This window comes from Mobula birostris, chromosome 12 (genome assembly GCF_030028105.1).
Source record: "Mobula birostris isolate sMobBir1 chromosome 12, sMobBir1.hap1, whole genome shotgun sequence".
In the NCBI taxonomy this organism is placed as follows: domain Eukaryota; kingdom Metazoa; phylum Chordata; class Chondrichthyes; order Myliobatiformes; family Myliobatidae; genus Mobula; species Mobula birostris.
Window position 1 is genome coordinate 105,585,188 of NC_092381.1, and position 14,128 is coordinate 105,599,315.

General features: G+C 47.5%; 1 protein-coding gene across 1 annotated transcript in view; it reads right to left on the minus strand.

The window, feature by feature from the left end:
- Positions 1 to 11,042, minus strand: part of LOC140206404 (leucine-rich repeat and fibronectin type III domain-containing protein 1-like) — a 31,069-nt gene extending 20,027 nt beyond the window's left edge. The window contains exon 1 of the mRNA XM_072274770.1: positions 9,649 to 11,042. Within this exon, the coding sequence (XP_072130871.1) occupies positions 9,649 to 11,039 (1,391 nt within the window). The 5' untranslated portion in view covers positions 11,040 to 11,042. The remainder of the gene's footprint in view (positions 1 to 9,648) is intronic.
- Between the last annotated feature and the right edge of the window lie 3,086 nt (positions 11,043 to 14,128).

Sequence of the window (14,128 nt, forward strand, 5' to 3'; positions counted from 1 at the left end):
GACTCCCTGTGAGCACTGCAGAACAGAATCAGATCCTTCAGCCCACCTAGTCTATGCCAAACCGTTATTCTGCCTAATCCCATCAACTAGCCCCAGAACCATAGCCCTCTGCACCCCTCCTGTCTGTACACCTACACACTTTACTGTTGCAATGGAACCCGCATCCGCTGCTTCCACTAGTTGCTCATTCCACATTCTACCACCCTCTGAGTAAAGAAGTCCCCCTCAAATATTTTATCTTTCACCCTTAACCCATGACCTCTAGCTATAGTTTCACCCAACCTCAGTGGAAAAAGCCTGCTTGCATTTACCCCATCTGCGCCCTCGTAATTGTATACATTTATCAAATCTCCCCTCATTTTCCACACTCAGGAGAATAAAGTCCGAACCGATTCAAACTTTCCCTCTAACTCAGGTCCTTAAGGCTCATTAATATCCTTGAAAATTTAAAAATTTTAAGTGGAGAACCACTGGAACACAAACGTGTCCAGGATGCTGGTGAATATTGGTAGCTCGGGTTGAGGCGTTTGATGCCGTGGTGTTCGCCGAGCTTGGCGATTAGGTTGCAGACGTTTCATCCCCAATCGAGATGACATCCTCAGTGTGTAATGGTTGTTGTTTCTCTCTGGGAGAGTCATCGCCTTTATATAGCCTCCCCCCGACCCATTCGTTTGCCTCAGTCCTGACTGGCTACCCCTTCAGCTGACCTTTAAATACTATTGCCTCGAGTTCCTTTGGCCCTTAGGGGTTCTATATCGATATGTTTGTTTTTACGGAGTTATCGGAAGAGAGCCACGCCTCTGAAATTCCTCGTCCCTGCCTCATGTTTGCCTGCGCCAGAACCTCCGCGGTGTCGCCGTTAAGGCGGTCTTCAGGTACCGAGATCAGCGATAGCGGATCATGCCTCCGTGCTCTCGAAGTCGGCGGCATCTGCGAGCCCCCAAGAGCCAGTGAAACGCGAGCCAACAGGTCAGCTGAAAGGGGTAGCCAGTCTGGACCGCGGCAAGTGAACGGGAGTTTGTATAAACTCAAGGATTCCCAGAGAGAAACGCCAACTGCGAACTGAGTGTGTCACTTCAACAAGCGATGAAACGTCTGCAAGCTAATGGCCAAGCTTGGCGGACACCACAACATCAAACAAACTTGTCCACTTCAATACAGTGAGAACCTGACCACTTCCTGTTAATTTATACAATTTTACCCTAATTGAAACATATTTAAATAACTGAAATGTACTTCAACGCATTCGATTTAGTGGCTTCTAGTGCTTTAAGTGTTTTAATTATTTTCAATGTTTAAAATAATTTTTACTGTTTTAAAAACTGCAATTATTTTTGAACACTTCTGAGTGTTTATGAATGTTTGTGGATGTCAAGGTTGCAAGTACCTGGCCTCTTTGAGAGTATCGATAGCTCTGGATACCTGGGGCTGAGGTGGGAACAACGACCGAATCATGTGGGATTGGGTTTATCAGGGAAATCGCAGGAGCCTGCTGCCCCGTGTGAGCCGCTCCTGCAGGTTCGTGGCCACGTCTGAATCAGGTTTATGTTGACTTTGCGGCAGTAGTACAAAGCAATACATAATAATCGAAACAAAAACTGTGAATTACAGTAATTATATAATCAAGCAGTGCAAAAATAGAGATAAAAATACAGTGAGGTAGTGTTCATGAATTCAGTGTTCATTCAGAAATCGGATGGCGGAAGGGAAGAAGCTGTTCCTGAATCTTTTTGGCCCAATCACAAACACGAGAAAATCTGCAGATTCTGGAAATCCGAGCAACACACACGAGATGCTGGAGGAACTCAGCAGGTCAGGCAACAAGAGTACAGTCGACGTTTTGGGCGGAGATCCAGGCCTGCTGAAGGCTCTCAGCCCTAAAGGTCGACTGTTCACCATTTTCCACAGATGCTGCCGGGCCTGCTGAGTTCCTCCAGCATTCTATGCGTGTTGCATGAATCGCTGAGTGTGTGCCTTCAGGCTCCAGTACCTCCTCCCTGATGGTAGCGAAGAGAAGAGGGCATGTCCTGGGTGATGGCAGGGGGGTCCTTAAGGATGGTTGCCGCCTTTTTGAGGCATGGTTCCTTGAAGATGGCCTGGATACTACGGAGTCCAGTGCCCATGATGGAGATGACTGAGTTTACAACTCTCTGCAGAATTTTCGATCCCGTGCGGTAGAGCCCCCATTCCTTTACAGGATCGAAAGCTGCGGGGAGTTGTAAAGCAACACACATCAAAGTTGCTGGTGAACGCAGCAGGCCAGGCAGCATCTGTAGGAAGAGGTACAGTCGACGTTTCAGGCCGAGACCCTTCGTCAGGACTAACTGAAGGAAGCGTTAGTAAGAGATTTGAAAGTGGGAGGGGGAGGGGGAGATCCAAAATGATAGGAGAAGACAGGAGGGGGAGGGATGGAGCCAAGAGCTGGACAGGTGATTGGCAAAAGGGATATGAGAGGATCATGGGACAGGAGGTTTGGGGAGAAGGAAAGGGGTGGGGGGGAAGCCCAGAGGATGGGCAAGGGGTATAGTGAGAGAGACAGAGGGAGAAAAAGGAGAGTGAGAGAAAGAATGTGTGTATATAAATAAATAACGATGGGGTATGAGGGGGAGGTGGGGCATTAGCAGAAGTTAGAGAAGTCAATGTTCATGCCATCAGGTTGGAGGCTACCCAGATGGAATATAAGGTGTTGTTCCTCCAACCTGAGTGTGGCTTCATCTTTACAGTAGAGGAGGCTGTGGTTAGACACGTCAGAATGGGAATGGGATGTGGAATTAATTTGTCAGGACTGGGTTCCGGCCCAGAACGTCGACCGATCTTTTCAACGGATGCTGCCCGACCTGCTGAGTTCCTCCAGCATGTTGTGAGTGTTGCTTTGACCCCAGCTTCTGCAGATTATTTTGTGTCTACTGTCAAGATGAAGCCACACTCAGGTTGGAGCAACAACACTTTATATTCCGTCTGGGTAGCCTCCAACCTGATGGCATGAACATTGACTTCTCTAACTTCCGCTAATGCCCCACCTCCCCCTCGTACCCCATCCATTATTTATTTATATACACACATTCTTTCTCTCTCTCTCTCTCCTTTTTCTCCCTCTGTCCCTCTGACTATATCCCTTGCCCATCCTCTGGTTTCCCCCCGCCCCTGTCTTTCTCCCCGGACGTCCTGTCCCATGATCCTCTCATATCCCTTTTGCCAATCAACTGTCCAGCTCTTGGCTCCATCCCTCCCCCTCCTGTCTTCTCCTGTCATTTTGGATCTCCCCCTCCCCCTCCAACTTTCAAATCTCTTACTAGCTCTTCCTTCAGTTAGTCCTGATGAAGGGTCTCGGCCTGAAACGTCGACTGTACCTCTTCCTAGAGATGCAGCCTGGCCTGCTGCGTTCACCAGCAACTTTGATGTGTGTTGCTTGAATTTCCAGCATCTGCAGAATTCCTTGTAAGTGAGTTGTAAACTTAGCTTGTTCTCATTGACGCCCCACTTATGACAAATACAGCTAATCTTTCAAATCTATAGAGAAACAGGCCCTTCAGCCCATCGAGTTCATGCCAGCTATTATTCTACCTAGTCCCATCGACCTGCACCGAGAACATAGCCCTCCATGGGCATCCATCTACGTTATATACCTATCCAAGTTTCTCTCCAATGTTGCCATCAGACCCACATCCATCACTTGCGCTGTCGTTCCACATTCTTACCACTCTCCAAGTGAAGACATTGCCCCTCAGGTTCCCCTTATCTCAGTGCATCGGGGATCTGTTTCCTGTGATGCAATGAAAGGTTGCTATTAAACTCTCCCCTCTCACCTTAGAGCACAGAACACAGACCAGTACAGTACAGGAACAAGTCCTTTGACCCACAGTGTTGTGCCAAACCAAATCAAAAACACCCGAACACTAATTCCTCCGATCTACACCATGTCCATACTCCTCCATCTTCCTCACATCTACATGCATATCCAAACATCTCTGAAAAGCCTCCAATGTATTTGCCTCTACCACCGTACCAGGGAGCACATTCCAGGCATCCACCACTCTCTGAGTGAAAAAACTTACCTCCCACATACCCCTTGAACTACCCCCTCTCACCTTCAATGCGTGCCCTCTGGTATTAGACATTTCAGCCTTGGGAAACAGATACTCCCTGTCTACTCTATCTATGTCTCTCATAACCTTATAAACCTCTATCAGATCTCCCGTCAGCCTCCGACACTCCAGAGAAAACAACCCAAGTTTATCCAGCCTCTCATGATAGCCCATTCCCTCTAATCCAGGCAGCATCCTGATGAGCCTCTCCTGCACCCTCACCAAAGCCTCGACATCCTTCCTATAGCAGGGAGACCAGAACTGTGTGCAATACTCCAGATGTGATTTAACCAGAGTTTTATAAAGTTGCAACGTAACCTCTTGACTTTTGAACTGAGTGCCTTGACTAATAGGAGCAAGCACCTTCTCATTCTTGACACCGTGGGCTTGGGTAAAAGTGGATATTCACCTGATTTTATACTCTTTTAACACATCAGTGTTCAATCTCTCTATTCAAAAACATACTTTAAAATTGTCCCAGATAGTCATGACGCTTTCAGATAACATGTGCCATCCCAGAAGCTTTATTGGCTGGGTTAAATGTGTTGACAGTTGAGTTTACCGTATGGTTCCAGTTTGTGGTTAGTCTGTGGACCATTCTTAGAGGGGGCACACCAGGATGAGATGGACACCAGCTGTAGAAGTATCATTTTGGGAAGTGTGCCAAGGAATGGCAAATGGACTTTAAATCAGTTAAGGGTGAGGCAATGTATTTTGAAAAGCCCATATGACCATGAGATATTGGAGCAGAATTAGGCCATTTGGTCCATCAAGTCTGCTCCGCCATTTCATCATGGCTGATCCAATTTTCCTCTCAGCCCCAATCTCCTGCCTTCTCCCCATCACCCTTCATGTCCTGACCACTTAATCTATCAACATCTGCCTTGAATGTACCCGATGACTTGGCCTCCACAGCCGCTGCTGGCAATGAATTCCACAGATTCACCACTCTCTGGCTAAACAAAGTCAAAGATCAAAATTTCAATGTAAATTTTATTATCAGAATATAGCTCTGTCACCATTGACAACCCTGAGATTCAATTTCCAGCGGGCATACTCAGCAAATCTAATAAAACAACAATTATAATAGGATTAATGAAAGATTAACCAACGTGCACAAACTGCAAATGCAGATAAGATAAATAGCAATAAATAATGAGAACTTGAGATAATGAGAAAAAGAGTATTTAACATGAGATTATTGGTTGTGGAAACATCTCAATGGATAAGCAAGTGACTGTAGTTATCCCCTTTTATTCAAAAGCTTGAAGGGGTAATAATTGTACTTGAACCTAGTTGTGCAAGTCCTGAGGCACTTGGATCTTCTACCTGATGTCCGGTAGAAGGTCCTGTATCACAGCATAAGATTTATACTATGAATGGGGGAGGGGGGCACTACGGGTGTTATGGACCAGGGCGATCTTGTAGTACAAATCCATTGGCTCTGAAAGCAGAGTCACGGGTAGGTGTGGTGGTGAAAGAGGCATCTACCACATTGGCCTTCATCAATCATGACACCGTCTAGGAGTTGGGACAATATGCTGCAGTTGTACAAGTTGTTAGGAAGGCCACACTTGGAGTACTGTGTGCAATTTTGGTTACCCTGTTATGGGAAAGGTGCAGTTAAACTGGAATTCCCAAAAGGTTAATTTGCAGGATGAGTTGGTGTTAAGGAAGGCAAATGCGATGTTAGCATTCATTTCAGAGGGATAGAATATAAAAGCAAGGATATAATGTTGAGGGTTTATAAAGCCCTGGTGAGCCGTCACTGGAGTATTGTGAGCAGTTTTGAGCCCCTCATCTAAGAAAGGATGTGGTGAAACTGGAGGGGGTTCAAAGGAGGTTCACAAAAATGATTCCAGGATTGAATGGCTCATCATATGAGGAGCCTGACGGGTGACCTCATTGAAGTCTTTCGAATGGAGAAAGGTCTCGATAGAGTGGATGTGGAGAGGATGTTTCCTCTGGTGGGAGAGTCTAAGACCAGAGGACACAGCCCCAGAATAGAGGGGCCTCCTTTCAGAATGGAGATGACGAGGAATATCTTTACCCACAGAGTGGTGAATCTGTGGAATGCATTGCCACATGCAATTGTGGAGGCCAAGTCATTGGGTATATTGAAGGTAGTGATCGATAGATTCGTGATTAGTCAGAGCATAAAACGTTGCAGGGAGAAGGCAGGAGATTGGGGGTGAGAGGGAAATGGATCAGCCATGATGAAATGGTGGAGCAGACTTGATGGGCCAAATGGCCTAATTCTGCTCCTTTATCTTAAGGTCTATGAGAGAGCAGAGAGAATTCCTGAGGATTTTGCCAGGACTAGGGAGCCTGAGTTACAGGGAGAGACTGACCAGGCTGGGGCTTTATTCCTTGGAACGTAGGAGAATCTTGAAGAAATGTCGCAAATGATGATAGGTGTAAATAAGGTGGATGATAACAGATTTTTCCCCAGCATAGGGTGGGGCATAGATTTAGGGTGCAAGGTGGGGGGCAAAGATTTAAAGGGGAACTGAGAGATTTTTTTTACGCAGAGGGTGGTCAGTGTATGGAATGAGCTGCCAGGGGAGGGTACAATAGTGTGATTTACGAAGTACTTGCAGGGGTACACGGAGGGGTGGGACTTGGAGGGATATGGGCCGAACACAGGAAATTGGGACCAGCCAGGTAGAAATAGACTGGATGGGCCGACGAGCCTGCTTCCCTTCTACTTAGCTCTCTGACTGTGCATACCATGGACTGGATGGGCCGAGTGGCCTGTATCTGTGCTGGTTTGATCTATGCCTGTGCGTACCATGGACTGGATGGGTCAAGTGGCCTGTTTCTGGGCTGTTTGATCTATGACTGTCTACCATATACTAGATGGGCCGAGTGGCCTGTATCTGTGCTGGTTTGATCTATGCCTGTGCGTACCATGGACTGGATGGGTCAAGTGGCCTGCTTCTGGGCTGTTTGATCTATGACTGTCTACCATATACTAGATGGGCCGAGTGGCCTGTTTCTGTGCTGGTTTGATCAATGACTCTAATCTGAGGAAGCAGAGAATATCGGAGGTAGTAATGTGGGTGCGAGGTGAACTGATTTTGCTCTTGTGCGTTACCGGGTACCGGAACTACAGGCAGCCTCCCTGCACGATGTGCCCTAGAGAAATGGAAATATAAAAGCTGTAATGGAGCCACAAGCAGTGGTCGGAGCTGACTGTAAAGGCACTTCAGAATTAGCTGGTCTCTCTATTTCACCACTCCACTGACAGGTCCTACCAAGCACAGGACAGATATTAGCGCCACTCCAAATGTAGAACGTTACAGCCATTGGAACAGGCCTTTCAGCCCAATGTCTGTGCTAGCCATGATGCCAAATTACACTCAACCGATCGGCATATGTGTGATTCATATCCCAGCACTCTCTGAATGTGCAATGGACTGTCAAAATCGCTCTTCATTATCTACGTACACCAGCCCGTAGGGCAGTCCCTTTCAGCCACTCACTTCTCTCTGTGTTAATGAAGTCAAGTCAAGTTGATTGTCATTTAACTGTTTACATATACACCACCAAATCAGACAACGTTTCCCTGAACCAGAGCATAAAGCACAGTAGTACACATACCACGCATATAACACACAATAATTTAGGAAAGTAAGAATAAAATCTACAGCTGAATCATGAATAAATAAACAAATTAAAGTGCATAAGTTAAGTATTGTCAGGTGTAGAACAGATGAAAGGTGACACTTTGAATGCGGCAGGGAGCTCAGAAGCTTAAAGGCCTGAGGGAAGAAACTGTTTTCCATCCGACCGTTCTTGTCTTTATGCATTGGAGTCTCCTGCCTGATGGTAAAAAGTAAAAAAGCATGCTGGATGGATGGGTGGGATCCTTGAGGGCCTTGTGTACGCAGTGCTCCTGATCGATATGCCCAATGGATGGTCGGGAGACCCTCATAATTCTCTCAGTCATTTTCACAGTACTTTGTAGGGACATTCAGTCCAATGCTTGGCTGTTCCCATACCAGATAGAGATGGAATTTGCAGGACGCTCTCAGTGGTGCTGCTGTAAAATTCATTTAAGATGGTACGGGAGTCTCGCTTGCCTCCATCTCCTTAGGAAGTGGAGGTGCTGCTGTGCTATCTTGTTTTGTGAGGTGTTATTAAAGGACCAAAGAGGTCATCCTTGATGTGTACTCCCTGGTACTTGTTGTACTTAACTTTCTCTAGGGAGAAGGTCCTACCCCTCACAACTCTTTTAAAGTTTCCACTTCTCACTTTAAACCTATACACTCTTGGATTTGACATTCCCACCCTGGGAAGAAGTCTATGACTATCCACCCTACCTCTGCCCCCATAATTTGATAAACAAGGCATCTACTCTCCAAAGTAAACAATCCAATTTGTCCAAAACGTAGGAGATTCTACAGATGCTGGAAATCCAGAGCAACACACACAAGATGCTGGAGGAACTCAGCAGGTCTATGGAAATGAATAAACAGTTGACATTTCCGGCCGAGACCCTTCTTCAGGACCAAGAAAGAAGGGGGAAAGACGGTAGAATAAAAAGTTGGGGGGAGAAGAAGGAGGATAGCTAGAAGGTGATAGGTGAAACCAGGTGGGTGGGAAAGGTAAAGGGCTGGAGAGGAAGGAATCTGATAGGAGAGGAGAGTGGACCATAGGAGAAAGGGAAATAGGAGGGGACTTATGGGGAAGTGATAGGCAGGTGAGAAGAGGTAAGAGTCCAGAGAGGGGAATAGAAGAAAAGCAGAGGGGAGGGAAGGGAAAAAATTGTTTACCGGAAGGGGAAATAAATATTCATGCCATCAGATTGGAGGCTAGCCAGACAGAATATAAGTTGTTGCTGCACCACCCTGACGGAGGCCTCATCCTGGCGCGAGTGGAAGCTATGGACCAAAAGGTCGGAATGGGAATGAGAATCGGAATTAAAATGTTTGGCCACTGGGAAGTTCCGCTGTTGGCAGATGGAGCGGAGGCCGTTGACGAAGCAGTCCCCCAATTTATGACGGGTCTCACCAACGTAGAGGAGCACACCTGTACACCTGCCCGTTAATGCAAACATCTAGGCAGTCAATCACGTGGCAGCAGCCCAATGCATGAAGGCACACGGAGACGGTCAAGAGGTTCAGTTGTCATTCAGACCAAACACCAGGGTGGGGAAGAAATGTGATCTCAGTGTCTTTGACAGTGGGGTGATTGTTGGTGCCTGGCGGGGTGGTTGGAGTATCTCAGAAACTGATCTCCTGGGCTTTTCATGCACAACAGTCTAGAGTTTACGGATAATGGTTGATAAAACAAAAAAAAAAGTCCCATGTATAGCAGTTCTGTGGGTGAAAATGCCTTATTAATGAGAGAAGTCAGAGGAGAATGGCCAGACTGATTCAAGCAACAGTAACTCAAATAACCACGTATTACAACAGCGGTGTGCAGAAGAGCATCCCTGAACGTACAATACATTGAACCTCATATGAGAGGTACCTAATAAAGTGGCCGCTGAAATTATATGGCTGTTTCGGCTGTCGACTCCACCTGCACTCAGGGTGTGTCGATGAGGTGCGCTTACCTGTAGACCAGGGTGTTGTCAGTGGAGCTGTTGTACTGAATCTGGTACATGCGGATCCTAGGGATGGGGTGCTGAGAAGGCCACCGGATCAGGGCAGAAGTTGTGCTCAAGTCTGTCACCACCACTTTCCTCTCCTGAGAGCTTTTCGTGTCACTGCTGTTGGAGGAGGAGCCTGATTTAGTGGAGGTGGTGATGTCGGACGATCCGGGGGCAGGTTCTTTCTGCTGGCTGGTGAAGTTGACCAGGTGAGGGAGGGGGATGATCCCGATGGTGAGGTTGGCGGCCGATTCACCTGCGGCGTTGGAGGCGATGCAGGTGAACATGCCGTTGTCCTTGAGTGTGGTGATCAGGATGTCCAGGGTTCCATTATCGTAGATGATTGTTCTGGATGAGTTAGATACCAGCTTCCCCTCCGGTGAGCTCCAGAGAATGGAGGGATCTGGGTCACCAATGGCCTTGCATTTAAGAGTCACTCCCTGGCCCTCCACCACAAACACCTTGGTGGCCTGAAGCCGAGTTATAAGAGGAGGCTCACAGACAAAGTCCTCTTCGGAGATCGACCAGAAATACTTGCCCATCAAGTGGGGCGGTGACGCACAGGTCTCCAGGTCATCCATCCGGGTTAGCCGCCTGAGCCACAGTAGTTCACAGTTACAGTGGAGAGGATTACCCCCAAAGCTGAGAGTCAGGGAGAAGTACTGAGCACCCTTGGCATTGACCAGTAGCTGAGTCCTTAAGAAAAGAGGGTCAGGGGGAAGTTTCTGCAACCTATTCGAGGTCATGTCCAACCGGGACAACTTGTGCAGGACAGAGAACGTCCCTTCCTCTATGTGGTCGATGAGATTGTGGTCCAAGGTCAAAGTGTTTAGGTTGACCATCTTGGCGATTGCCTCCCAGGGGAAATACTCCAGGTTGTTGTAGGATAGGTCCAGATCTTCAAGGCAGGTGAGGAAGTCATTGAAGGAACCCTCAGAGATGTGGTGGAGCTGATTGTTGTTGAGGATCAGGTGGCGAAGGTTCACCAGACCCTTCAGGTGCTCATTCACCAGCTTGGTCAGCCTGTTGCTGTCCAGGTGAAGAGCCCGGAGGCCTCGAAGGTCACCGAAGGTCAGCGGCATGATCTGGCTGATAGTATTCCTGGACAAGGTCAGGTGCACCAGGCTGGTCATGTTGGCAAAGTCTTTCTTCCTCACCGTGGTGATGAAGTTATCGGTCAGCCGCAGCTCCACAGTCCTCCGGTCGATTAACGGAGGTACGAAGAGCAGCCCGGTTTTGGCACAGAGGATGGCGAGGGAAGGCGAGAGGTTCTGGCAGATGCAGCGCTTCGGGCAAAGTTGGGCCTTCACGGCCAGGCTGAGCACCAGCAGGGAGAAGAGGAACCGCTCCATCATCAGTCAGACCAGAGGTTCTGTGAAGGAAGAAGAAAGAAGCAGCATTATCAAGAACGAAAGAAATTCTGCAGACCCTGGAAATCCAGAGCAACACACCCAAAATATGGAGGAACTCAGCAGGTCAGGCAGCATCTATGTAGAGAAATAAACAGTCAACATTTTGGGCTGTGACTCAGGACAGGAAAGGAAAGGGGAAGAAGCTGGAATAAGGTGATGGGTGGGTGGAGGGAGGGGGAAAGGAAGGAGTACAAGCTGGCAGGTGGTAGGTGAGACCAGGTAAGGGGGAAGGTGGGAGGCTTGAGGAGGGTGGATGAAGTATGAAGCTAGGAGGTGATAGGCGGAAGAGGTAAGAGACGAAAGAACAAGAAATCTGATGCTCCGAGATAGGGGACCATGGGTAAAAGAGAAGGAGGAGGGAGGTGATGGGCAGGTGAGGAGGAGAGAAGGGGTAAAGGGGGGGTTAGGATGGGGAATGGAAGAGAGTAGGAGGAGCAATTACCGAAAGTTGGAGAACATTGCTGTTCATGCCATCAGGTTGGAGGCTACCCAGACAGAACATGAGGAGTTGCTGCTCCCACCTTTGAGAGGCCTCATCATGACAGTGGAGGAATCCGTGGACAGACATGTCGGAATGGGAAGTTGGATTGAAATGGGTGACCACTGGGAAGTCCTGGCTTTTGTGGCGGACGGAGCAAAACCGCTCGACGAAGCAGTCCCACAACCTTGTCAGCATTAGACACCTTTGAAGACAAGTCTACCCAATACCATGGTGCCACTCACCTTGATGTGTCAGAGGCCCCGCTATTTGACACAATGTGAGTCTAATCAAATTCTGCTCCTACCTGACTGCTCTTCATGCTAAGCAGTTCCTTCCGATTAGATTAGATTACTTTGTCACATAGATTCCTTAAGGTTGTTTTAGCCAGGAGTGGTAATGGGGATAAGCTCCCACTACCTATTAAATGCTCCCAATGGCATGCACCTCAAATAGCCTCTGACAACCAAGTCCAGCTCCTGGCCTTCGCGTGTGGCTCAGCTACTCAGCCCGTGGAACAGTTTCCACTGACAGGAGAAAGGACAAAGGTGGGTTACTGGCACCTGAAAACCAGTCGCTTCAGACAGATGGATTTATCAGCTGTGATCAGCAGCTCACCTAGGAGAAGGTAAAACTCTGATCTCAAACCTTCGCTGCTTTGCGGCTATACCCACTTATGGGGAAGGCTTCAGGAGTAAATCCTGGGGGGGAGTTAAATAAAGGAGCTAAGGTGCCTGAGGCAGACCTACGTTGAGTTCAACATTGACTGGGAACACCTGCGACACTTCTGGTGCCAAACTGTAGCAGTCTCTGCCATTCCTTTGTGTTCATCAGACGTATGGTGAGGGGGAGTTTGCTCGCTCTCCATATTGTACTGGCCTGGCTGCCTATTTACAACACCTATGGTCAGGCCCAGCCGGCAGAGGCCTCAGAGTTTGTTACGTACACCAGGGTTTAATGGAACTCCTTGTGCACCGGAAATTCATGGAATAAACAGTGTATATGGCAATAAATGCAACAATAAATACAAACAATAAATAAATGAAAGAGTATAGAGGAAATTTACAAGGACAAACAAGAGAAAATCTGCAGATGCTGGAAATTAAAGAAACACACACAAAGTGCCGGAGGAACTCAGCAAGTCAGGCAGCATCTGTGGAAAAAAGTAAACAGTTGACATTTCAGGCTGAGACCCTTCATCAGGACTCGAGGAAAAAAGACGATGTTGCTGGGACTGGAGGACCGGAGTCACCAGGAAAGGTTGAATAGATTAGCACTTTATTCCCTGGAGTGTAGGAGAACGAGTGGAGATTTGATAGAGGTATACAAAATTATGAGACGGTAGAGACAGGCCAAGTGCAAGCAGGCCTTTTGCACTGAGGTTGGGTAAGACTAGAACTAGAGGTCATGGGTCAAAGGTGAAATACTTAAGGAGAACCTGAAGGGGAACTTCTTCACTTACAGGGTGGTGAGAGTATGGAACAAGCTGCCAGAGGGAGTGGTGGTTGCAGGCTTGATGTCAACATTTAAGAGAAGTTTGGATAGGTACATGGATGAGAGGGGTATGGAGGGCTATGGTTCAGGTGCAGGTCAATGGAATTAGACAGAATAATAGTTTGGCATGGCAAGATGGGCCGAAGGGCCTCTTTTTGTGCTACGGCGCTCCGTGACTCTAATAACAAGCATAATCAGAGGACACAGCCTCAGAAAAGAGGGACATCCATTTAGAACGGAGATAAGGAGGTATTCCTTCAGCCAGAGAGTGGGGAATCTGTGGAATTTGTTGCCATGGGCAGCTATGGAAGCCAAGTCATTGGGAATATTTAAGACAGAGCTTGATAGGTTCTTGAATAGGGCATGAAGGAATACAGGGAGAAGGTAGGAGATTGAGGCTGAGAGCAGACTTGATGAGCTAAATGGCTTAATTCTGTTCCTATATCTTACGGTCATGAAATGGGACAGAGATCTGAAGCCGGGCAAACAGACATGCTGTGGTGACAATAACAGAATAACTGAGAGCCTGTGACTGGCCGTATTGAAAGCCCATTGGTAAGCATCGTGCTATTGCTGCCATTGTGCAACAGACTTACAGTGGAAGAAAATGTCTATGGACAGCCAACCCTGTGAAAATGTTCTACAGAGGCTCAATACAGAATGAGTCATGCGTTTGTTATGACAGAAAAGGCCACACACAGTGGTTAGTACTGCGCTTTACCTTTCAAAGTGTAAACTAAATTGATTATCAAAGTTTATTCATTTTCTTGCGGGCATACTCAATAAATCCAATAGTCATAATAGAATCAATGAAAGAGTGCACCAACAGGGTGAGCAACCAGTGTGAAAGAGACAACAAACCGAGCAAATACAAAAAAAAAGACAAAATAGTAATAATTAGACCATAAGATAGGACAGAATTGGGCTATTTGGCCCATCAGGTCTGTTCTGCCATTTCATCATGGCTGATCCAATATTCCTCTCCGCCCCAACCTCTTGCCTTCCCCCTGTATCTCTTCATGCCCTGACCAATAAAGAATCTATCAACCTCTGCCTTAAA